Below are 21332 nucleotides of genomic sequence, written 5' to 3' on the forward strand. Positions count from 1 at the left end.
CCCCAGATTGCTATGACCCCGGGTTCATCGAAAACCTGGGGTACTACCATAGCACTACGAGTATGGGTCGTGAAATAAAGATTCTGCTCCAGAAGAATTACAAGTTGGCATCTGACGTACATACTAGAACTGTATTAGCAAAAATTCCAATTCTAATTGTGTAAGGGTGTGCGGCAAATATCAGCAAATCACTATCTCGTATCAACGGTATCTGGCATCAGCCCCTATCATAGTCCACATTACCCCCAGATCCCCATTCAGATCCACTTTGCTCCATCGTGCTCTGTATACTTTGCCGTTCTTTCGTCTATTGTTCATTGGAGTAGACATAGCATGTTCCCCGCAAACAATTCTGTGGCCGCTAGCCGTGGCCTTCCACACGTTCCACCACCCGCTCATATATGTAGGAACTGGCGCTCAATGGCGCTTATATGACTTTCTACCTTCCCTCTGAGTTTTCCATTCCTTCTAGCCACTCTTAATTCACGTTACCCCGATTTCCGCAGCTTTCAAGTCTTTGGCCTTCTCCGATCGAACCCCGTCAAACAAACCCAGAGAGAACCGACATATTAACCGATGCCTCGAGTAACGTCAAGCTCTCAAATTGTGGACATTTCCCCGTCAGGTAGTATCGTATCAGAATTGGAGGAGCAACGGAATGAAATGTCAGATGCAATTCACGCCGACGAAAAAAAGATAGAGCCTACACCAACCCGCCAGGATGCCTTTGGTGACGAGACGCATGCGGAGGTGAAGTATAAGGTCTTGAAATGGTGGTAAGAAGACGTGTGAGATTTTAGAAATGAGTCAAGATGCTAATGGGCACGATGACTTCAGGCAATGTGGCCTGTTGATGGTTGCAGAGACTATATCCTTGGGCATCCTATCATTACCAGCGGCTATTGCGAACCTTGGCTTCGTCCCCGCAATAATTATCCTCATCTCATTAGGTCTCATAGCATCTTATACAGGCTACGTGATCGGGCAGTTTAAATGGAGATATCCTCATATCTCTAGCATGGCCGATGCCGGCGAAATGCTTATGGGTCCACTCGGCCGGGAACTGCTGTTTGTCGGCCAGATGCTCTTTCTGGTTTTCCTCATGGCAAGCCATATCCTGACTTTTACGGTCGCCATGAACACCCTTACCAACCACGGCACCTGCTCTATTGTCTTTGGTATAGTTGGGCTTATTGTTTCGCTCTTGATGTCGCTGCCGCGGACGTTGGCAAAGATGTCCTGGCTCTCATTGGCCTGTAAGTTCCATCCTTCTAGCAAACCATTACACCTACTGATCAGATACCAGCGTTTATAAGTATCTTCAGCGCGGTTATGATCGCTATGATCGCGATCGGCATTCAGAAACCAGGAGCTGTTACTACTGCTGTCAATCACCCGAGCCTGGTAATCGGAGTGACTTCGGCCTTGAATATCGCCCTATCCTATGGTGAGTCAAACTCAACAAGGAATACAATGGACACACAGTGGCCATTGGACCCAGACACCAGAGGAAGTCAAGTCTGACCAAACATAGCGAGCCATAACGCATTCTTTAACATTATTGCCGAATTGAAAGACCCCAAAGACTTTCCAAAGGCGCTGTCACTCTTACAATGTATCGACATTTCCCTCTATCTCGTTTGTGGTGTTGTGATTTACCGATATGCTGGCGAAGGGGTTGAATCTCCAGCACTTGGTTCAGCTGGCCCAATGGTTGGAAAGATTGCTTACGGCATTGCTTTGCCTACGGTAAGATCCATTGGCAAATGGTTGAGCTCTATTACGTATGGACCTCGCCAGCTAACAGTTTCAGATCCTGATTGCTGGTGTCATTAACGGCCATATCGCCTGCAAATCTATATATACCCGCGTATTCGCCGGAACCGATCGCATGCATAAGCGTGATTTCGTTGCTGTGGGCTCCTGGATTGGAATCGCTGTAGCACTATGGGTTGTTGCCTGGGTTATTGCTTCGGCCATTCCAGTCTTCAGTGACCTGCTCAGCTTGATGGTGTGTTTTCCCTGCTTGTAAAAAACGCGACCAGTTCTATACTGACCATAATCTCTAGACTGCCTTATTCGCTAGTTGGTTCAGTTTCGGTCTTCCGGGTGCCTTTTGGTTGTATATGAACAAGAACCTCTGGTTTTCGTCACCTAAGAAGATCCTCTTGACGCTATTTAATACCTTGTGTATCTGCATCGGGATTGTAATGGTAAGTGAGACTAATTTATACCAGTGTCCTGTGACTTTTATCTCATTAACGATATTTAGTGTGGACTTGGTCTGTACAGCTCTGGCAAGGCTATTCATGACAATCCCAGTAGCCAAAGCTTTTCATGTGCGAACACTGCCTAGTGCTTTCTCTTCCTACTGTACCAGTATCCTTGGATCACTTTATTTCCGCATCATCCTTTTCGAGAACATGAGCGTTGAAAACTTTATGATATTTACGACTATGTGTATACTGCTTCTTTCAGGGCAATGGGCGTCAGGTGTAACTAGACGTATGCAACCAAGGAACATCGTTAGTAAAATTACCGTGCTTGTTCAAATTATACAATAATCAAGGTTTCAAGTTTGCCTCTGTGTACGTAGTATTTGAGACATAGTCAATATTAACCCATAGCGAAGACTTGAGAATCATGCACTACCACACTTGGGACGTCGAAGTGATCGGCCAGAAACATATCCTAATGACCTCACCGAGAACCAGTGGCAAAGGATAGCATAGGTTCACTAGTAAGACAAGATTGGGTAGTAACAACAACGCCATATAATGCTCTAGTGCGTAAGACATGGTCGGCCAGAAGCCGAGTACACCTACCGACATTCCTAAAGCCACGAGCGATCGGTTTCATACCCCCGCGGAGCCATTCGGCCCAATACTCGGGCTATTATGGGCACAATCGGCGACAAAAACCAATAGGAAAGCCCTTCCTCATATGCTATCGCGGCCTTCAGGAAGTCCTTGCCTGTTTCATATTCGCTCGGCAGTCCGTCTGCGACGCGGAAGTTGTACTGGTCTAACGCCTAACTGGTCAGCAGATAGGGAAGTAGCATTGTCACTCTATTCTTGTGTTCACCCCTGAAGACACTTTATTAAGGATGTTAATTCCCGGGCGCCCCTGTACGTGATATGGCTGGGATGTCAGACTCTTAAACACACGGTGGTTTGTCCAATAACTGAGATTGTATGATAGACATCAAGTCAGGACTCGACAACCATTCATATAGCAAATACAATAAAAGATCCAAGCTACAACGTATCCTAGTGAAAGCCTGTACTTACTGTCGCAACAGTCATGGAAGTGTTGTATGTGGGTGTGATCGAGTGAGGAACTCGATGTTACTCTCCTGCAAGTAAAAAATTCAGCAACAATGTGGCAGCAGAAAAATGCAGGAAATCCACTCACTCTCAGTAGCCCCGAAGCATCTTGACGCAGAAGGAGAATCCAAGTCCCTGAGTGACGTAAATTCGCATTATGGTGTCGACAGCCATTTTAGCACTTGTTTCTTGTGAAAATATCCCATGCACATTTATATCAAACTACAGGTCAGCTTCCGAAATGTATTTACCTTTAGTAGACCCAAAACATAGGTAGCGTTCGGACCATTATCAAGATATTCCCCTTCACTTGGATTTATTGTGTGAGCGATCATTCGCAATGCGTCTGCAGTAACCGAGTTGTAATAACTGACTGCCAGGTAACTGACTGCCAGGTATTCGAAGGGCAACCCGAACAAGAAAGCAGGAAGTCTACGCAATACTCGCTCTGACAAATTAATAATTATCAGGAAATGGATCTCAACATACTTCTTATATAGCTCAATGTTTCGGCTCCGATAATATCCCCGAAGACTAAGCCTGTGTGGAGGGAATACGTCGACGTACGATGGCGATACCGCACTGCTATTTATTATATTAAGTATAGATAAGTATATCCATCATAACCTTTCCATGTACCAAAGAGGAGGCAAGATAGTTATTCGGCTTTGAAATCTACTTCGTCGACAAGGGGCATACGTCAAAGTGGTATTGATGATCACAGGGGTTTTATTGGCAAGAGTTATTAACTTGGATGTAATCAAAAGTAAGGTTTAACAAGATCCAGAAGTGTAAGAGTATTACAGTGAAATAAAAAAATGTAAAATGAAGCGCGGTACTCAGAGATACGGAAGATGCTTCAATGAGTGATCCCCTAACACTTCTTTCACATATTCCCGTCGCGTAGATGCTAGAGAATATATACTCCAACAGTGAAGCCTAGTTCGTCTGATGGATTGAGAATGTCTCACCACCTTGCACGGTAAAGGAACCCTTCTCATTCGAAAGGAAGCCGGTGGCATTGTATTTATTCAGAGTCTTCCTCAGTGGGGTAGGGAGATAGACCGTGCCTTTCGTACCGTTAGGGGCAGTCACATTCATGTGTAGCAGATCACTGCTGTCAAACGACCAGTCCACGTAAATCCTACCACCCGGAACTGGGTAGGCTCCCTTAGCCCAGTTGAGGTCTAATGATTGGGGAACAATCTTCCACTCCTTGAAGCCCGGGGTCACAGGTTGGACGCCAAGGACATAGCGACTCAAATCAGCGGTAGGGCCTGAGCTCCAAACATGACACAAGGATGTACCAGAGCCAAGCCCAGGAGTACCATCGGCCGCGATCACTTCCCACATGCAGCCAGTATAGTTGGTATGTAATGGATCGCTCATAGGACCCCATACACTATGAAGAAGATAGTTGGCATTGACACTGTCATTGGCATGGAAGGCCGCTTTCAAATGATATCCAGACGCATAAGGGCTTATTTTCTGTGCCCATCCACTTGCAACACTCTTATTGGAGAAGGCAAGAGCACCCGATGGTACGTAAAGCTCGCGGGACAGGGTTGAAAGAACTGTTGCAGAGGTTCGATTTCCATAAGTGGCTGTGTCAGCGAGCACGGCAAGGGCGTTTGCTTCCTGGGATAGAAAGTCTTTGTGAGAATCGGATACGTAGTACGCCTGCAGTGTATGGCTCCAAAGATGCGTGTTGATGGCATTTTGTAGGTTGTCAAGACGTTCTGCATACAGAGTAGTATTTAAACCTGCATTATCCATAAATGGAAGCCACTGTTTGAGGGCATAAGCGTAAATCAGGTTAAACTTGCTGACCACTCCGTCTAACGCAGGATCATAGTGGTTCCAATCACCACCAAGAGCTGGATTAGATATATTAAACAGACCGTTGGGGAGTGTCTGGGAATGAGCCCAATCAAGCATGCGAGCTGTTTTAGGTGCCCAATGACTCAGGAAATCGGTATCACCGGTCTGTTCATAGAAGCGTGCCATGGCGCTGACAATACTGAACGAATATCCAATCAAACCAGTGATATTAGCGTTAATCTCAGTCGCGCGAGGAGCTTGTTGGACCTTAGCCGTTGGGACAAAAAAGCCGGGCGGCATCTGGAACGAGCCCAGCAGCTCTATAGTACCGTTGATGTATTCACGGCCGTATGTACTAGCGAAGGATGTGGCAGTAGCTATATCCAAGTCCCCCATATAGGCAATACGATCACGCCGAGAGCCGTCAACGCTTACAGGCAAGGGATTTGTGCCGAGGAGAAAGTCCTGCAACACAGATGAATCATTCAAGGGCGAATTGTACATCTTTTTTCCAGAAACACCTAAAGAAACATTGGTGAAAAGGGCTGAATGACCTAGGGATGCGCCCAACCCAAAGGATCCGTAAAATGCGGCGGATTGGGAAAAGCTGAAGACAGGCACACCATCGATACGAACTGAGATATCAGCCATTTTCACTGTGCTATGGACTGTGTGCCATTGATTTAGAGTGATATTTGATGTCAATTTGGCAGACGCAATAGGCTTTGAACGCTCAGTCGATCCAGCGTATGCAGAGATTGAAGAATTGGCAGCGTTAACAAAGATATAAACCCCGCTAGCAATGGTGTCGCTTAAGACAGTGAAACCAAACCCATTCATTATAGGCCTGACAGAAAATTCCAGATCGTAGGCAGTCATGCTCGTGGCAAAGTCGGCGTTTAATGGCTGGGGTGCCAAGCTCTCGATAAAGGCTCCCTCATCAGTAATAACCCAGAAGTCAGGCAGGCTATTGGCAGGGATTTCTGTCAGTTGCGTTGTGCGTGCACCGACCTGCCAGATACGGTTCAAAACAGGGTCAGAACAGCTGAAAGAGCCCGGGAGAGCAGCGATAGGTGTGCTAGAAACAGTAGGTTTAAAACCGATACCGGACAGCTCGACTTCGCCTGCACTAGACAGATTCAGCTTCTGGTATCGCAAACCCCCTTGGATCAGGCGGTTGGTATAGGTCTTGTGTTCGGTAATGTTGTATCGGTTGATTCGATAGGTATCCATGGCAGCAGCGAACGGAATCGGACCGTCCCCCTAGTTAGGATCAGTATTTGTTCCCATCGAATCAGTAGATCAGAGAGTACTCACCATGTCAGAATCCAGAAGAGCACGAGTCTCGCTGTACGTCATTTCGAAGGCAGAAGTGTCACCAGACCTTTTAGAGACATGGAAGGTAGCATATCCTTCGACATTGCGTCCATAATCAAGGATAACAACCGAGGGAGTGGTACCATTGCAGGATAACTTGATAAGAGTACCTTCGTCGAAAATCATAGGTGTTCCCTCGGAACTAGTGTATGTCTTAGCTGTGTAGGCTAGGGCTGGTGCTGGGGAGCCATATACAGCTCCCCCTGTTGCATGTAACAGACCCAAAAGGGCCACATGGCGATTGAGTCTCATCTGGACCCCGGATCCTGACCAAAGGAAAAGTATATGTTGGTTAAAACTTTACTCTGAACAGTGTTGCAAATTACTCGAACGTCAATGCAAGTATATATATTGGCTTAGGTTCATGACGTAATCTAAAGAGCGACTCTTTTACTATATTTGGATTGTTTCGATTTTACTAAACGTCTCTCTTTACTCCCTGGGAACGAGAACGAGAAGAGATCTGTTCCAAAGCGTTTCTGTGGTAAGGGCTTTAAAAAGCGGGTCCTGTTAGAGGTAGTGCCGAGCGGGCCGATGGAATTACGAGAATACGAGGGGGCAAAAAACGTTCATTCGGCCCATCGTTATTTGACTCGTACTCCACTTCACTTATACCCGGCACTTAAGGTCCTGAATATCGTTGGTGGGTCCTAAATGTTTCTCTGGCAATAGTGACACCTTTATGGGTTAAAATCCACGTTCGTTGGAAGGTTGTTACCAGGCTACTTTCCTGGCAACTATTAGGGCTTTCAGCTCGAGGTTATCCTCTTATAGTTGTGTAGTCTGTCTTCTAGGTTGACCCTAGGATGTGATTGAATGATGTATATACCACTTTCATGCCGCATGGTCTATATAGCTCTATCAAATCTTAAACATAATCGCAGAGGAACAATGTCAAACTACCTCTCTCAGCATTCTAGTCCTTCGGCCTTCGGCATATGATACCCAACCCCCCAAGCCGGCAATGCCACAAGCCAAGGCCACAAATAAGCCTGTTGTCCAACTGGGACGGTTGAATCGGTCCATCCCCCACATACATCCTGCCAGGCATGCCTGAAACATCGTATTCGAACCGTTGCACCATATCACCAGATCCAGTTTCCACGGTGGGCTCATTGTAACACATAAAGTCGTAGTAGATACCTGTTCCACATCAATACCTTTCGGTCTACGGTAGAACCATGAGCGATGGATGTCGCACAACCGTGCGAGAGCAATCTGTTCTCCGGCTAATCTCCATTTGACCCAGAAATAGAGATCGCGGATACGCCATGGCGCCAAGCCAAAACCAGGGACGCAGAAAAGGGCATTGAGGATTTGTGAATCTATTTCGATCCACTTCTTGCGAGCAGAATGGATGTCATCACAGGTCGGGCGACACATAGCAGGCGCAGCGTTACAGATGAGGAGGAAAAGCATGCCACCCCAAGCAATCACGTTGAGTCCATATATTGTGGTCAACATTCCCAGAGGTGTCTTGAGCCAGTTCCAGAAGCATTTCAATCCCGTTCTGACTGTGCTGGGAGATGCCCCATCTGTGGGAGAATTAAACTGTGTCATATGAGTGGTCTAAATCAACAACAGCACTACTGATGGACGATAACTGGGGCTGGGAAGAAGGGAACAGCACTTACGAGGTTTTCTGAGTTCAGGGAAGTGACACTAGAAGTGTTTGCAATTTCACTCATATTACCCATTTCGTCACTCGAGTTGTTACTAGCAACATGACCTAAGGAAAATAATGGGGGACCACTTTGGCTGTTCTCTTTATTCAATTTCGCGGAGCCGTCGATGGACAGCAGCTCGAGGCACTGACTCTCGATTGGCATATTGCAGAATAAGGCAACAAAAATGAAAGCTTAAGAGAGGATTTGGAACAGAAATGGGCACACTGAAAAGGGGCTGGCTTCATAGAGACCTAATATAGAGTCTCCGGCTCTAGGTGGGCGAAGGCAATTGTTTCTCAGGCCATTCCTTACCAGATGGTTAACAATAGCGGATAGATTATACACAAAATCGAGATTTACCCAGGCATGATTTACTGTAGTGAAGATCCATACACAGTACAGGCGTTCGATAGGCACAACCACCGGTTCACATAGAGCCCCACTCAGTCTCTTGTTCCATCTTGACTTTGGTGCCGCAGTCGGTTTCCATGCTCAATGTGTACGAAAACGGAAGACGTTAGTTGAAATTAACAATTCGCATAATACGAAGATACAAGATGGTCAAAATGCCCAATACGGCATTGAATCATTAGTTTGAAAAATGGGAACTTAAGAAATGGTTCGTGAATGGCTTCGGATGTACAGTGGTGGTTAAACTATAGGGCAGTTTACCCTTTTCCATATTCAAGGATAATTCCACTAAGGTTCTGTCTAACTATGCGACTATACGAGTGTACGAGTGTACGATTATACGAATAGGTTGGGAATCCTGTCCTCACCGCTTGAAGTGGGTCCGCATTCTCTTGCTGTCTCTCTTTCTAGTCTTCAGTAATCATGGTTTTACTTCTCAACATTCTCCATCACAATGCTTTCGGCTTCAATGGACTGGGCTTTTAATATGATGATACTCCTGGCAAGGCATGGCATGGCGATCAGACTTGAGAGTCGAGGAACAAGAAAGAAAAAAAAAAAAAAAAAAAAACCACAGGAAAAGGAAAACATAATAAATAGTGGAGCAGTCTTGGTAGTATAATTGTGGACGATGCCCGGCTACAACGTCCATTGGCCACCTCCTTATAAGAGCTAAAGATTCACAATAATTCCAAAGAATTCATGAAAAATATCCTGCCAGCTTGTATAATGTCTGTCTTCTTTCCTCGTATGCTCGTATGCTCGTATTCACCGGCACGAAGGGTCCACCCATGTTTTAAGTTCAGCGGACCTTGGACCGTATGTACTCCGGTATTTTAAGTTTTCCATAGGGCTGCCGATCACCTTGTAGCCAAGAACCTATGCTTCTACTTCTCTGATAGGAGAAGGAAGGCAACACCCATCCTATTGAACCAAGATCTCTACAGCTGACAATATATCAATCATGGACTCACATCTCTATGATGAACCACCTCCCTCGTATGATGTCGCAGTGTCTGGTGACTGCATGGATGCTTCGACGTTGGTCCGCAGTCAGTATTTTACCGTGGTCTGATGAGTCTAACGAATGATATCTGAGTACATTGCAGATGACGGTCGTGTCGATGTAACTGTTGTGGCCAAGCAGGCAGGCCTAAACGATTTTCTGCCTTCGAATCTACCCACAGAAACGCGCCCGCTACCTGATGTACCGCTGAGCGCAATAACACCGTTGAATATTGTCATTCAAATAGTGGGAAGCAGAGGTTGGTAACCGCCACACTGTGGACGTGTGTGTCATAGTTAGTTGTCTTCTTTTTCTAATCGTATCATATATACCACGCACAGGGGATGTCCAGCCCTTCATTGCTCTTGGCACCCGTCTACAAAAGAATGGACACCGAGTTCGTCTTGCGACCCACGGGAACTTCAGGGACTTTGTTCACAAGGCAGGGATAGAGTTCTACCCTATTGGGGGTAACCCTGAGGAGCTGATGTCGGTGAGTATTTTCTTGACCCTAGATCGCGATAAAGTACTAGGTCTGATGTCATCTACATAGTTTATGGTGAAAAACCCAGGAATCATACCGAAAATGTCAACCATTGCCGGCGGCGAGATTGGTCGGAAACGCCAAATGATTGCCGAAATGCTGGATGGATGCTGGCGGTCTTGTGTCGAACCTGACCCGGAGACGAAGATACCTTTTGTTGCAGATGCTATTATCGCAAATCCACCAAGTTTCGCTCACATACATTGCGCCCAGGCTCTGGGTGTGCCCCTCCATATGATGTTCACAATGCCCTGGAGTCCTACCAAGGAATTTCCACATCCGTTGGCAAACGTGAAAGGTTCCGGCACGGATGCTTCTCTCCGTAACTATATGTCTTACAGCATGGTGGAGCTGCTGACATGGAGTGGGTAAGACTTCTAGCGCCAGGTCCCTAACACGGCATTTTGTTTCATGCAGTACTAACGGTGAGTGTCAGACTGGCCGACATCATCAATCGGTGGCGTGTGAAAGCTCTAAACCTGGAGGAACTGTCGCCGAGGACCGCTGCCGGATTGATGGAAGCCATGCAAATACCCCACACCTATTGCTGGTCTCCCGCCCTGATCCCAAAGCCTTTAGATTGGCCATCATATATTGGTTCATAATCCTTCTCCCTCTTGCTATGCTCTGACTGACCTGTGCCCTTCCATAGATGTTTGTGGATTCTTCTTTCGAGATGAGCCTTTGTACACTTCCCCGGAGATACAAGAATTCATAAATCGCGGATCTATGCCGGTATATATTGGATTTGGCAGCATAGTGATGGATGATTCAGCGGCTATGACTGCGATGATTCAAGGAGCCTGTCAAGAATTGGGCATCCGCGCGATCGTCTCCAAAGGATGGAGTAAATTAGGTCAAGGATGCAACGATCCTAATATTCTATTCATCGACGATTGTCCCCACGGTTCGATGCGCCTTTCGATCGTATGTGAACAACAGTTTGCTAATCGATATATGTGACAGAGTGGTTGTTCAAGCATGTAGCAGCGGTGGTTCACCACGGTGGTGCAGGAACTACTGCATGTGGGTTACTCAACGGCTGTCCAACTGCCATTGTACCGTTCTTTGGAGAGTATGTCCCTCTCTAATCCTGGTTTTATATGGTCCTCCTAGCCAACAAAAAGCTGACGATGACTAGTCAGCCTTTCTGGGGTAAAATGGTTGCAGCTGCCGGCGCTGGACCGTCACCCATTGACCACAAAGTGCTTACGGTAAAACTGCTTTCAGAAGCCGTTGCATTCTGCTTGACTAGAAACGCACAGCAAGCGGCTGCGTCCATTGCTGCTAGGATGAAGTCTGAAGATGGAGTATCAAATGCAGCTGCGAGCTTCCACCGACACATACCTTGGAAGGATGTGAGATGTGACCTTCTACCCTCGGAAGCCGCAGCCTGGCTCGTTGATAAAAAGCGTGGACTGAAGCTCTCCCACAAGGCCATGGTGATCCTCTCCCAGCATAAGCAGATCGACATGCAGCATCTAAAACCGTACGTGTTTTGGTCAGCTGAGGCTATATGAAACTGATGACTAATTCCACAATGCACCAGGTATCGAGCCAAGGAAATGAGAATTGAAAAGATATATACCGACCCCTTCAGTTCAACATCGGCCGCTGTTCTCAATACCATGACAGACTTCACAGTAGGGCTAGGCAAGTTGAGCACCAGCCCAACCAAAAGCATGACCCAAATGCCATCCAGCTTGGTCAAGGGGACTTTGGTGGACGCTCCGACTGCTTTGGCCGAAGGCTTGCGCAATGTTCCCAGGTTGTATGGGGAGAGGCCAGAAAGGCCAGTGCCTATAGAAGGCTGGAAAAGTGGCATGACGCATGCGGGAAAGGTAAGCCGTGAACCATGAATATCAAACTTGATGTAACTTTCCCTGCGGTCGCTCTTTGTTTGGACGCCAGTCTATGACAGCAGCCTCACAACAAGGGAGGCATCATGAGCAGATTGTAGTCGGATGCTAATCTTATGATCTGCCTTGTACAGAGCTTATATACCGGTTTCGCTGATGGACTGACCGGCTTTGTTACGAAGCCGTATCGGGAGGCAAAGACTGATGGTGCTGCAGGATTTGCAAAGGGCTTTGCCAAGGGCAGTGTCGAACTCTTCTCAAAGCCTGGTGCAGGTAAGCAGTTCAAATTTATGGGTTTGTTATTCTCATACTAATATTTCCCTATAGCGATGTTCGGCCTCATGGCGTACCCAGCTATGGGTATTTATAAAAGTATCAAGAAAGGGAACCTCAATCCTACCGAAAGGAAGATTGTGGAGGCGCAGATTGAACTTGGTGATTATATGCTACAAAGCTTCCCTGCTTCGCCTGCAGAGATCGAGATGGTTCTGTCCAGATTCAATACTCTCAGTTGAAATATTGAGTGCTAATCTTGAGGCTTTGGTTGATGTATCTCCAGAGAATCTGTATTAAACATATTGTTTTACGTGCCTTTTTGTTCTTATTTTCGCGTCACCTGTAGCACAATCAAGTCTTTGGATATCACACATATTCCTACACTATCGTACACTTTTTCTGTGGAACCCTTTGCGGCTTCCTTTTCCAGGATAGGACTAGAGGAGGGCCGGCTTTTGCTCAGTAAGGCTACAGCAGTGAATAAATATTGGCTGCTTCTTCGGGAAGTGACCAGAGGTACATAGGGCCTAAGGCGAAGGCCTAGTCATGCCTAGTATATGACGCCCAACAGATACGGGGTACCAAGCGGGGTACCGAGGAGGGCACAGCCCAAACACCATAAGGTTCGGGTGAGGAAAATAACCAGAATGAACAACTATCTTGAGCTCAAAGCCTGTTCCTGGTGGCATCAAGGTGAACCAAACATATCATCTGTCCCTCTCCGTCAAGTCTGCCAGCCTTTTTGCCACCGTGACCAGAGGTGGAGGGGCGAAGACGAACTTGCCAGTCACTGAGAATGTTTTGGAACGGGGTCTGGCGGGATTGTTTGGCAGCTACGGCAGTGGTGGTTTCAGCAATGTTCAAATTCAGAGTCAAGCTTGAACTATGAAGTGTTCATGGCTACCCTGAATGCATTCCATGGAAATATTACCTTGCACTCATCACCTTTCTACGTTCGTTTTGTTCCTCGACCGCGCCTTCTATGACGCTGGCTTTTATTCATTCATCTAACCTTAATGAACATTTCTATCATTATCAAATTCACCTCTGATTCCGCGGATCTTCGTATGCCATAAACTATCACAATTTTGCACTTTAAGTTTTAGATATTAGGCTTTTTCTTCGTGCATGGGAGTATTAAAGACTTATTATTATCATTAGATAATACTTCGTCTGAAGGACTAGTACGCTGTTTATGACGCCTCAAATGGAGGCAGCAGCCTATCCCTATGAATCAACCTTCCTTCACGGAATGCAGCATAGCTGACAGCGGGAGGTGCATCGGTTGAAGAGCAATAATGCTTTTGTAGCTATAGCCTTCTTGTTATTTCTCAAACACTCCTATGGAGCTTTAACCATTCACTCAGAGAGACTGAGCCTACTAACCGAAACCAAGCCATTGGCTCATGAAATAGGTCTTCTGACGCCAAAGCGTGCCCATAGTTTCTGTTAGCTTGTGTTGTTTTTGCCTTACTTGAATGAACCAGTATCGCTTATCATGTTACATATTGAGGATTATAGGGTGAAGAGTGATTAATTTTAAATGCCAAAGGGTAAGAGTATATGTCCTAATGGGCGGCCTCTTTGGGGATCTGGCCCTCACACTGCACTCTGGCTGACGTATAAAGAGTATCATCGGTCAACATATTCCAGCCCAGAAGGGCCAGACCCTTCCCAGTCAATACGGCTGCGTCGTGTGCTTCATCAGTCCCAGCACAAGCGGTGAAGTCCGGGTGGTGTGGAAAGCTCCCATTAGATGTTGAGATTGCGAACATAGCTTGAAGTGTTGGAACTACGTAGCTCACATTGCCTTGAAGGATATTAGTGACACGGTTCAAAAGAATTGAAATAGTAGCCTTACAAAACCCACCAACATCAGAGGAACCGGTTAGCACCTGGTCGAGCTTCTGAACGAATTTCTTCCCGTAAGCTGCCATGGGCCTTGTGAACCGTTCACACAAAGTTTCGTTCAATATGATATCGGCATATAGGCCGTCCCTAGAGAATGTGGCTCCATTATTACCAGCAGCTCATAGGGAAGATGCTTTGCTTGGTAACTCACTCATCGATTTTGGCTGTACAGCCAGTGACAACAGCCGCCCCCTCGATACATTGCCTGACTTGCGCAATGAGTTTATTGAGTCCCTGTAATGTGGGGCTCCGGACCTGCCAGTAAGAGTTGGTGTAAGCCGGGATCACATTTGCAACCTTTGGGACATCGAGGAAGGCGCCATGGATTCGCTCCTCCGGCAAGATTTGCTTTCTCAAAGTCGATATCCCATTGTATGCTTGAACCAGGGCATCCAGTGCATTCACACCGTCCCATGGATTGCCTCCGGCGTGAGCGTTCTTGCCGAAATACTCCACATGCAGCTCTTTCCGAGCGTTCATCAAGACCCCAGCAACTCCATCGCCAGTGGGGCCACCTAAATTCTCTGGTCCACGGTGACTTTGAGAGAGGAATGTTAGAACATCAACCCATTCTTGAAGCCACAACACAGCAGCCAGGATCTGGTACTCACGCCATCAGAGAGATATCCACCCCCTGAAAAGCACCGGCGTCAATCAGTTTCGCCTTGCCTCCACCATTTTCCTCCGCTGGGGTACCGAGAAGTTGGATTCTGCCTTTGATCCCGGATTTCTTTTGAAGCTGGCTTAACGCCAAGAAGGCTGCAATGCTACTGGTGGCGATAAGGTTATGGCCACAAGCATGACCGATATCAGGCAACGCATCGTACTCCGCGTTTAGGTTGATAAGTCGTCCTTCAGTACCGCTGATGCAATCGAAGGACGTATCGACTCCATAGGCGTGTCGGGTGACTGTGAATCCCTGGCCTTCAAGGAAGTCACAGATCGCATCATGTGCCTTGTGCTCTTCATAAGCCAGTTCTGGATTTGACCATGTCTATGGGAATGTACAATGTTAGCCAGATGAACTTCTTACAGTTTGCTACTTTGGCATGAAACGGGGAATGTTTATACGTAGTGGTTTAGCTCATGGAGTTGCTTTGAGACGTCCTCAAGGACGCTGTCGATAACAGACCGGACCTCTTTGCTCGAGAATGTGGTTGCAGGAATGATAGTCGTTTTCTTCTGAGATCACAACTTTTAGAGCTGTAGCAGTAGAACAATGAAAGAATATGAGATGACAGGGTTTTGGGAGATGCATCCTGATGGAGATGAGCATATGTATTGAGCGCTGACGTGGTCTTTTTATACTACTGTGATGTCTTCGTCATTGCAAAAGGGTGACACATTTAGAATCGGCTCCCTGTATACAGTGCTGCATAATTCAATGATCGTGGCATAAATCTGGAAGAGCTAGCCGAAGTCCCTAGCACAATTGCTGCGGTCTGATCAGTCTCAACACTTTTTGTTTGGCATGTTCCTCTAGCACTCGGAAATGTGAGCTTTTCCACGAGTCTGCGGCATAGCATAGCATTAACCAATAGAGGACAGAAAACTAGACCTCTAAATCAGTGTACATAAAGTAGAAGAGTCAGTGGTGTATTCAACGACCAATAGGAAACAGTGGACGAGAGGTGAGTTCGCGAAATGTATCCGCCATTGGCTGGGAAAATAGTGCAATCAGTACAAGATTTGTGAATAAGTTGTGCTTATCAGAGATGTAGGCCTTAGCCCAATCAGAGCCCCCCATATTTGCCGACTGCTCCCATTTAGGTCCGAGCACCAAGATTGAGACCAATCGATAGGGTGCATTTTGCCGATATCAGATCTGTGGCTGAAGAACTTTTGTTTCCAGTGGCTCTCCAGGTGCTCCGCGGGAACATACACATTCGATAGGGAAACCCTTCAAGATATCGAGGGAAGCTTATGTGTATCTATAGGATCTATAGGATCTATAGGATTAGGATCTATTCTTGTTGCCACTATCTGTAACGCTAATTCGCGAGTACCGCAGATGTCAAAGACGGCTAGGAATTGTTTTGTTATCTCAACAATAGGTAATATGGTGGCGATAAGATTGTTGATGGACTACTGAACTTTGTGAGCACTTTAGATGTGAACCATTATTTCTGAAGGTCTGGATATAATTCAATTGATTGCTCTACCTCTGGCTCTTCTTTGGCAAAAGCCTAAAAGTATTATCAAAAATTACAGCACTTACCATTGTTTTGAGGTCTGCTGTCAAGATGGGTACTGAGAAAGAACCGCACAATGACGACGAAAAGGCTGTCTATGCGACACAGGAGACAGAACAAGATTTGAGTACAGGAGAATGTACTGACTTCCAAGTGTCCCCGGAAGCAGAGCGTCGGCTGCTCCGGAAGCTAGATCTTGTGTAAGTGATGAATGGTTATGAATCACTCCCAGATCCGAAGCTTCACGTTCTAAGACAAATCAGTATGCTTCCAACAATGGGCATTTGCTACATGCTGCAATATATGGATAAACTCGCACTTAGTCAGGCAACTCTTTTGAATTTGCGACAAGATCTTGTCAGTAGACTGAGCGTGGTATTCTACTCTCCTTGTTAACAGCCTGGCAGGGTCTTATTGGCAACCAGTATACTTGGTGCTCCGTCGTCTTCTACTTCGGTTATCTTGCAGGGAGTATACCTACATCCTACTTGATGGTGCGTCTTCCTCTAGGGAAATACGTGTCTACATCGGTGTGAGTTTCATGAACTATTGAGGCGGTCGCAGAACAGACCTGACGATATTCAGATTTCTGTGGGGTGGAATCCTCATGTGCCATGCAGCCTGCCAGAACTACGGAGGATTAGTTACTGCTAGATTTTTCCTTGGCGTTGGTGAGGCTGCAGTTGCTCCAGGCTTTGGTCTCATCACAGGAATGTTTTACAAGAGAGAAGAGCAGCCAGCACGGTAATGGTTCACCTCTCAGAGTACCCGATAGTAGAGAATATGGGTTACTGATCTGACACTCCTTTCTGTAGACAAGCAGCCTGGTTCATCGGTAACTGTATCGCGAACATTATCGGCGGTGTCGTCGCATGGGGAATTGGAAATTCGGCGTCGGGACTGCAAAGCTGGCGCCTTTTATTTCTCGTGCTTGGAGGCATCACCTCGGGTTATGCCCTCATCCTCTTCTTCATTCTCCCCGACTCCCCCGCCAAAGCATCTTTCCTCTCGGAGTCCGAACGAACAATTGCAGTACAGCGAACACTCCAGAACAAGACTGGTTCTGCAGCGGTGACGGAAGAATTCCTTTGGGATCAAGTGATCGACGCTATACTGGACCCCCAGGCCTGGCTCCTCATCCTGTACACCTTCTGCGTGAATCTGGCGAATGGTGGACTTACAAGCGTGTGTTAACTCGGTGCCAGGAGACCCCAAAACCCATGACTGACATAACTCTAGTTCTCCACAATTATCATCGCAGGCTTTGGGTACTCGAACTTTGAGTCCCTGTTGCTGCAGATGCCCATGGGACTTTGTCAACTTATATTCTTGATACTGACCGCACTCATCGCAACCTACATCCGATCCTCGCGTATAATGTCCATGATTTTGAACGTAGTAGTTTCCGTCATTGGAGTCGTTCTAATTTACACGCTCGATGACTCTCAAAAGGTTGTCAAACTGGTCGGCCTGTGCTTTGTTGCTACATTCGCTGCTAATATCCCACTGAGTCTGAGTATCATCACCTCGAATGTCGCGGGAACGACCAAGCGGAGCATGCTCAGTGTTAGTCTTTTCATCGCTTACTGCGTGGGCAACATTGTGGGGCCACAGTTCTATTACGCTTCACAGGAGCCAGTTTACTCGGTATGTGCTCTAGCCATCTCAGATTATATTGTGCTTTTCACTTATCAATTCACGATAATAGAGTGGGATCGAAGCGACTGTATGCGGGCTGGTTCTTGGAGTATTCTTCCTAGGCTGTTTATTCGTCTACTATATCTGGGAGAACAAGAGACGGGATCGGCGACATGGAGTGATGAACGAAGGGCTTGATGTTCATGAGCTCGTCGAGGAGCAGAACAGGAAAACTGATAGGCAGATACCTGGGTTTCGCTACACCATTTAATATCTTTGTTGTGCAGGAAGGTGAGAGTGTATCCTTGATCACTCTGGTTTCCCCCTTCAGAATTGTCTATACTCTAGGACTTGGGGTATGCAGTTAGAGACTCCCACTGTACAGTTACAGGTTTACTAACCCCAAGGTCCCCAACCTAGATCATTATTCTCAATGGAAGAGTACTACGATGTCGGAACTGTCTTAGATGCTAAGGCTCAAGGGTTTAGGCGGTTGCCATAGCTAGAGTCTGCTGTATGATATAAGTAGAGTTTGGTGCTACCTTTCCACTTAGGCTCTAGGGCCTCCCATCTTTGTGATCAAAAGAAATTGAGGAAAGTGGAGCGAATGACACGGCGTCGGACCGGTCACGCTCAGATCCTGCTCCTGGATTCGGATCGCCGGTCTCGTCTCTTGAAGTCATTTGATTAGTCGATATTCGAAAGGCTGTTCTGTCCATCTCGTTGACCTACCCGTTGTATGAACATTTCACAACAAGATCTCCCTTATGCCCAAAGAGCGCGTCTTTGAAGAAAAACCTACCTTTTGACTAAATGTAGCAAGAAGAATTAGAACTAGTGTCAAACACAGACTCTGTATATACTGTAACATTGTTGTGCTGAATTAACTCACCGGAAAGAAAAATTTATCCTCTCCCTGAAGTCCATTCTTCAACTCATGAACTAGATTTTCCAGGTTCTCTTTTGCATCCGAAATCCTCTGGGATATCTCTGCAGCGTAGGAATCGTATCGCAATTCTTGCTTTTTCCAATCAGATTTCACTGTAGGGTCGCCAACGCTGATGGCAAGGCCACCATCCGTGACGTCCTTTAATGTGAATTCTATCTTCCAACTGATGATTACTTTATCACTATTGACATTAGGGTTTTTATCGTCAGATGAATCGCGATTAGAATACTGTCCACGAGTTCACTTACTGTCTATCGATCACAACCGGTTTGTAGAAAGCTGTGTACTCGCCGTGGTAACCATAGTACAGTTCTGTGAAGCCTTCCAGCGCCATATCATTAGTCCCTGGCATTATACTGAATCGGGAGCAATTGGTGCCTACCCTATTAGTTAGCTAATGGTTAATAATGCCTCGATTGAAGGGGGCGGCTTACATGTTGCCACAAAATCACAGTTTCCTCTCCTGTCGTCCCATGCGGTTGGCCTTTTATAAGCATACCAACACAGCGCCCTGCCATCTAATGGGGTAAGGGAATGGCCCGATGATATTTGGAAATCGAGTATCGTCGACGGAATGGACTCATGGAATGAGAGGGAGAAGTTCCGATCTGCATCCTCGGGCTGGTCGTACCCTTTTACGTTATCGCCAATTAAAAACGACGCAATGAAATATACCCAATGGTAGTACATTTGATCAAACCCAGACACCTGCCAGTGATGAGAGGTGACAGTCATGCTTGCACTCATCATGCGATTGATCTTGCTAAGTCTGGGCAAGAACCATTCGTCAAGGAACCTTTGCCTGGCGAGGACGTAGCTGGCAAACTCCGCAATTCCCTCTTGACTGGGGTCGGTTCCATCAGTCCAGTTGCCGGTTACGTTCAGATATTCATCGTCGCCACCGGGAAGAGGTTTGGAGTCGGTCATTTCCAAGTATAAGAGGTAGTTGAGTCTCCCAGTGCCCTCGAAGCCGGGGTCCACCGGTCCGGTCGCATCGCTCCAGGGATAGGTCTGAAATCTCAACGCCGTCGGTTTGAAGGTGGGATCCTGGGCCCCTGAAAGGATTCTCGGTTATCAGGCAACTAGTATGTAACCTGTAGGTCCAGTGGTCCCTTACCTGAATTTAGCACCGCAGTAAAGCCAATTTGTCCAGCGTTCGCCTCCTTCAGCTTTGTGTCGATTGATTTTTGGAACAACATCTGAACGTTTTCAAGTACTTCGGCATCAAGGACGCGCGATTTACCAAGCTCCCATCCATCGGGTCTCCAGTAATTCTCAGTTGGTTGGGCACCGCGAGGAGGAGTGGGAACATCCATATCCTTGAGGATCCAGTCATCATTTGTCCAAACACCAAAGTCAGAATCGCCAATATCTGGGTGATTTGTCTGTGCAGCTATGGCCTTCAAGTCAGCTGGAGACCATCTACGGATTGCATGGATTTGAGGCACGTACTATTGAAGTCGAGAAAAAGTTGCCTAATAGAATAGTCACCTGGCACATGGCCCATCAAGGTACGAACTCTCTGATAGTCCGGTGACTCGTCGTCAATCTCGACCAGTGCCAGATCTATTGGACAGGCGATTGTGAAGTTCTTCAGGCTGAAGGAAGTAACTGATTCATCGTCGTTGTCAGGTGAAGCGTATACCTTCATGGTGGATTGTCGCAGCAGCATGCGAAAGGTACAGCTTGTTCGGTTGCCAGATGAATAATCGATTCTTACTCGAGTGGCTCCAAAAACAGAATCATAGAAGCCTTGTTTGCCATATTTACTGCCAAGGGCGACGTCTGTCGGTTCACCGAACCCTTTACTAACAGCATAGTCGTATTGGGCTTGAAGTGCCCCGTTGATGGAGTATTGCGTTCTATTGGTGTAAGCCTTGTAAGCCAGTGCTGAATAGGTGTTTCTCTATCAGCAACTTACAAAGCCAATATTTGATCGAATTTACCAATCTTATTATATGCAGCACCAAGATTAGCCCTTATCACTTGAAAGAAAGGTAGTTGGTTCTTTTTACCGAGGCTTTCCAGACTCGATCGTTCGCCATATCGAAATGTTAGAGCTGGGGTAGCAAGGAACCACCAAATGTAGATAACACGAGAGAGCTGGTGCGTAAGATTTATTAATGACAGGCTGGTAGAAATTTGACAGATATAAGGGGCCCAGTGAAAGCGAACTGTGTCACCAAAAAAAGAAAAAAAAAAATGAATCATTTCCCGATACGCACAGCTCGTTCTCTCTGGAGCAGCTGAATCCGCGTCCACGTTCTCTACATGTTGCATAAAGTCCTTTCGTCATTATGTTAGGCATCTATGCAGATATCAGTATACTACGTGCATACCCCTCTGCCAGAGTTG

General features: G+C 46.6%; 6 protein-coding genes across 6 annotated transcripts; 3 read left to right on the forward strand and 3 right to left on the reverse strand.

Moving 5' to 3' along the window:
* The first annotated feature begins 66 nt into the window (after nucleotides 1–66).
* On the forward strand, nucleotides 67–2541 carry F9C07_2095182 (amino acid transporter). Its single transcript, XM_041294329.2, has 7 exons — nucleotides 67–776; nucleotides 838–1256; nucleotides 1307–1447; nucleotides 1535–1749; nucleotides 1814–2011; nucleotides 2070–2213; nucleotides 2273–2541. The coding sequence occupies exons 1-7, from the start codon at nucleotides 577–579 to the stop codon at nucleotides 2354–2356; spliced, it is 1401 nt and encodes a 466-aa protein (XP_041149700.1). The 5' UTR covers nucleotides 67–576; the 3' UTR covers nucleotides 2357–2541.
* Nucleotides 2542–3751: 1210 nt separating this feature from the next.
* F9C07_2193734 (alpha-L-rhamnosidase C) lies at nucleotides 3752–8392 on the reverse strand. Its single transcript, XM_041294343.2, has 5 exons — nucleotides 8159–8392; nucleotides 7697–8093; nucleotides 7562–7667; nucleotides 6465–6666; nucleotides 3752–6410 (listed from the first exon to the last, which is right to left on the reverse strand). The coding sequence occupies exons 1-5, from the start codon at nucleotides 8351–8353 to the stop codon at nucleotides 4266–4268; spliced, it is 3045 nt and encodes a 1014-aa protein (XP_041149699.2). The 5' UTR covers nucleotides 8354–8392; the 3' UTR covers nucleotides 3752–4265.
* An 888-nt stretch (nucleotides 8393–9280) lies between these two features.
* On the forward strand, nucleotides 9281–12658 carry F9C07_2285715 (sterol glucosyltransferase). Its single transcript, XM_041294328.2, has 11 exons — nucleotides 9281–9654; nucleotides 9712–9867; nucleotides 9950–10101; nucleotides 10162–10520; nucleotides 10589–10749; nucleotides 10805–11059; nucleotides 11119–11227; nucleotides 11294–11641; nucleotides 11702–11993; nucleotides 12146–12284; nucleotides 12339–12658. Exons 1-11 carry the CDS (start codon nucleotides 9567–9569, stop codon nucleotides 12524–12526), a joined length of 2247 nt encoding a protein of 748 aa, XP_041149698.1. The 5' UTR covers nucleotides 9281–9566; the 3' UTR covers nucleotides 12527–12658.
* Nucleotides 12659–13725: 1067 nt separating this feature from the next.
* Nucleotides 13726–15456, reverse strand: F9C07_2260437 (uncharacterized protein; the record flags this gene model as incomplete). The annotated part of the gene is made up of 4 exons (XM_071510150.1): nucleotides 13726–14285; nucleotides 14350–14736; nucleotides 14810–15192; nucleotides 15331–15456. The coding sequence occupies 4 exons, from the start codon at nucleotides 15454–15456 to the stop codon at nucleotides 13856–13858; spliced, it is 1326 nt and encodes a 441-aa protein (XP_071367618.1). The 3' UTR covers nucleotides 13726–13855.
* Nucleotides 15457–16391: 935 nt separating this feature from the next.
* On the reverse strand, nucleotides 16392–21194 carry F9C07_2285717 (uncharacterized protein). The gene is made up of 14 exons (XM_041294341.2): nucleotides 20899–21194; nucleotides 20430–20839; nucleotides 20095–20370; nucleotides 19412–20032; nucleotides 19226–19355; nucleotides 18921–19158; nucleotides 18761–18837; nucleotides 18099–18700; nucleotides 17630–18037; nucleotides 17206–17575; nucleotides 16976–17134; nucleotides 16798–16922; nucleotides 16654–16747; nucleotides 16392–16590 (listed from the first exon to the last, which is right to left on the reverse strand). Exons 1-8 carry the CDS (start codon nucleotides 21186–21188, stop codon nucleotides 18586–18588), a joined length of 2157 nt encoding a protein of 718 aa, XP_041149695.2. The 5' UTR covers nucleotides 21189–21194; the 3' UTR covers nucleotides 16392–16590; nucleotides 16654–16747; nucleotides 16798–16922; nucleotides 16976–17134; nucleotides 17206–17575; nucleotides 17630–18037; nucleotides 18099–18585.
* F9C07_2235119 (MFS transporter) lies at nucleotides 16442–18299 on the forward strand (the record flags this gene model as incomplete). The annotated part of the gene is made up of 7 exons (XM_041294327.1): nucleotides 16442–16590; nucleotides 16654–16747; nucleotides 16798–16922; nucleotides 16976–17134; nucleotides 17206–17575; nucleotides 17630–18037; nucleotides 18099–18299. The coding sequence occupies 7 exons, from the start codon at nucleotides 16442–16444 to the stop codon at nucleotides 18297–18299; spliced, it is 1506 nt and encodes a 501-aa protein (XP_041149696.1).
* Nucleotides 21195–21332: the final 138 nt, after the last annotated feature.

The sequence above is a fragment of the Aspergillus flavus genome, chromosome 6 (assembly GCF_009017415.1).
Source record: "Aspergillus flavus chromosome 6, complete sequence".
Taxonomy (NCBI): domain Eukaryota; kingdom Fungi; phylum Ascomycota; class Eurotiomycetes; order Eurotiales; family Aspergillaceae; genus Aspergillus; species Aspergillus flavus.

Excerpts from the sequence above, each read along its gene's own strand:
- F9C07_2285715 (XM_041294328.2), top strand. The coding sequence starts at position 9,567 with ATGGACTCACATCTCTATGATGAACCACCTCCCTCGTATGATGTCGCA. Across the intron at positions 9,868-9,949 it reads TCAAATAGTGGGAAGCAGAG|GGGATGTCCAGCCCTTCATT; the intron begins GTTGGTAACCGC and ends TACCACGCACAG. Across the intron at positions 10,102-10,161 it reads ACCCTGAGGAGCTGATGTCG|TTTATGGTGAAAAACCCAGG; the intron begins GTGAGTATTTTC and ends TCATCTACATAG.
- F9C07_2285717 (XM_041294341.2), bottom strand. The coding sequence starts at position 21,188 with ATGATTCATTTTTTTTTTTCTTTTTTTGGTGACACAGTTCGCTTTCAC. Across the intron at positions 20,371-20,429 it reads ACTTTTTCTCGACTTCAATA|CTGCACAGACAAATCACCCA; the intron begins GTACGTGCCTCA and ends TGAAGGCCATAG. Across the intron at positions 19,356-19,411 it reads CTGTGATTTTGTGGCAACAT|GCACCAATTGCTCCCGATTC; the intron begins GTAAGCCGCCCC and ends CTAATAGGGTAG.
- F9C07_2095182 (XM_041294329.2), top strand. The coding sequence starts at position 577 with ATGCCTCGAGTAACGTCAAGCTCTCAAATTGTGGACATTTCCCCGTCA. Across the intron at positions 777-837 it reads TATAAGGTCTTGAAATGGTG|GCAATGTGGCCTGTTGATGG; the intron begins GTAAGAAGACGT and ends CGATGACTTCAG. Across the intron at positions 2,214-2,272 it reads TCTGCATCGGGATTGTAATG|TGTGGACTTGGTCTGTACAG; the intron begins GTAAGTGAGACT and ends AACGATATTTAG.
- F9C07_2193734 (XM_041294343.2), bottom strand. The coding sequence starts at position 8,353 with ATGCCAATCGAGAGTCAGTGCCTCGAGCTGCTGTCCATCGACGGCTCC. Across the intron at positions 8,094-8,158 it reads CCCTGAACTCAGAAAACCTC|ACCACTCATATGACACAGTT; the intron begins GTAAGTGCTGTT and ends TTGTTGATTTAG. Across the intron at positions 6,411-6,464 it reads CTCTTCTGGATTCTGACATG|GGGGACGGTCCGATTCCGTT; the intron begins GTGAGTACTCTC and ends GATCCTAACTAG.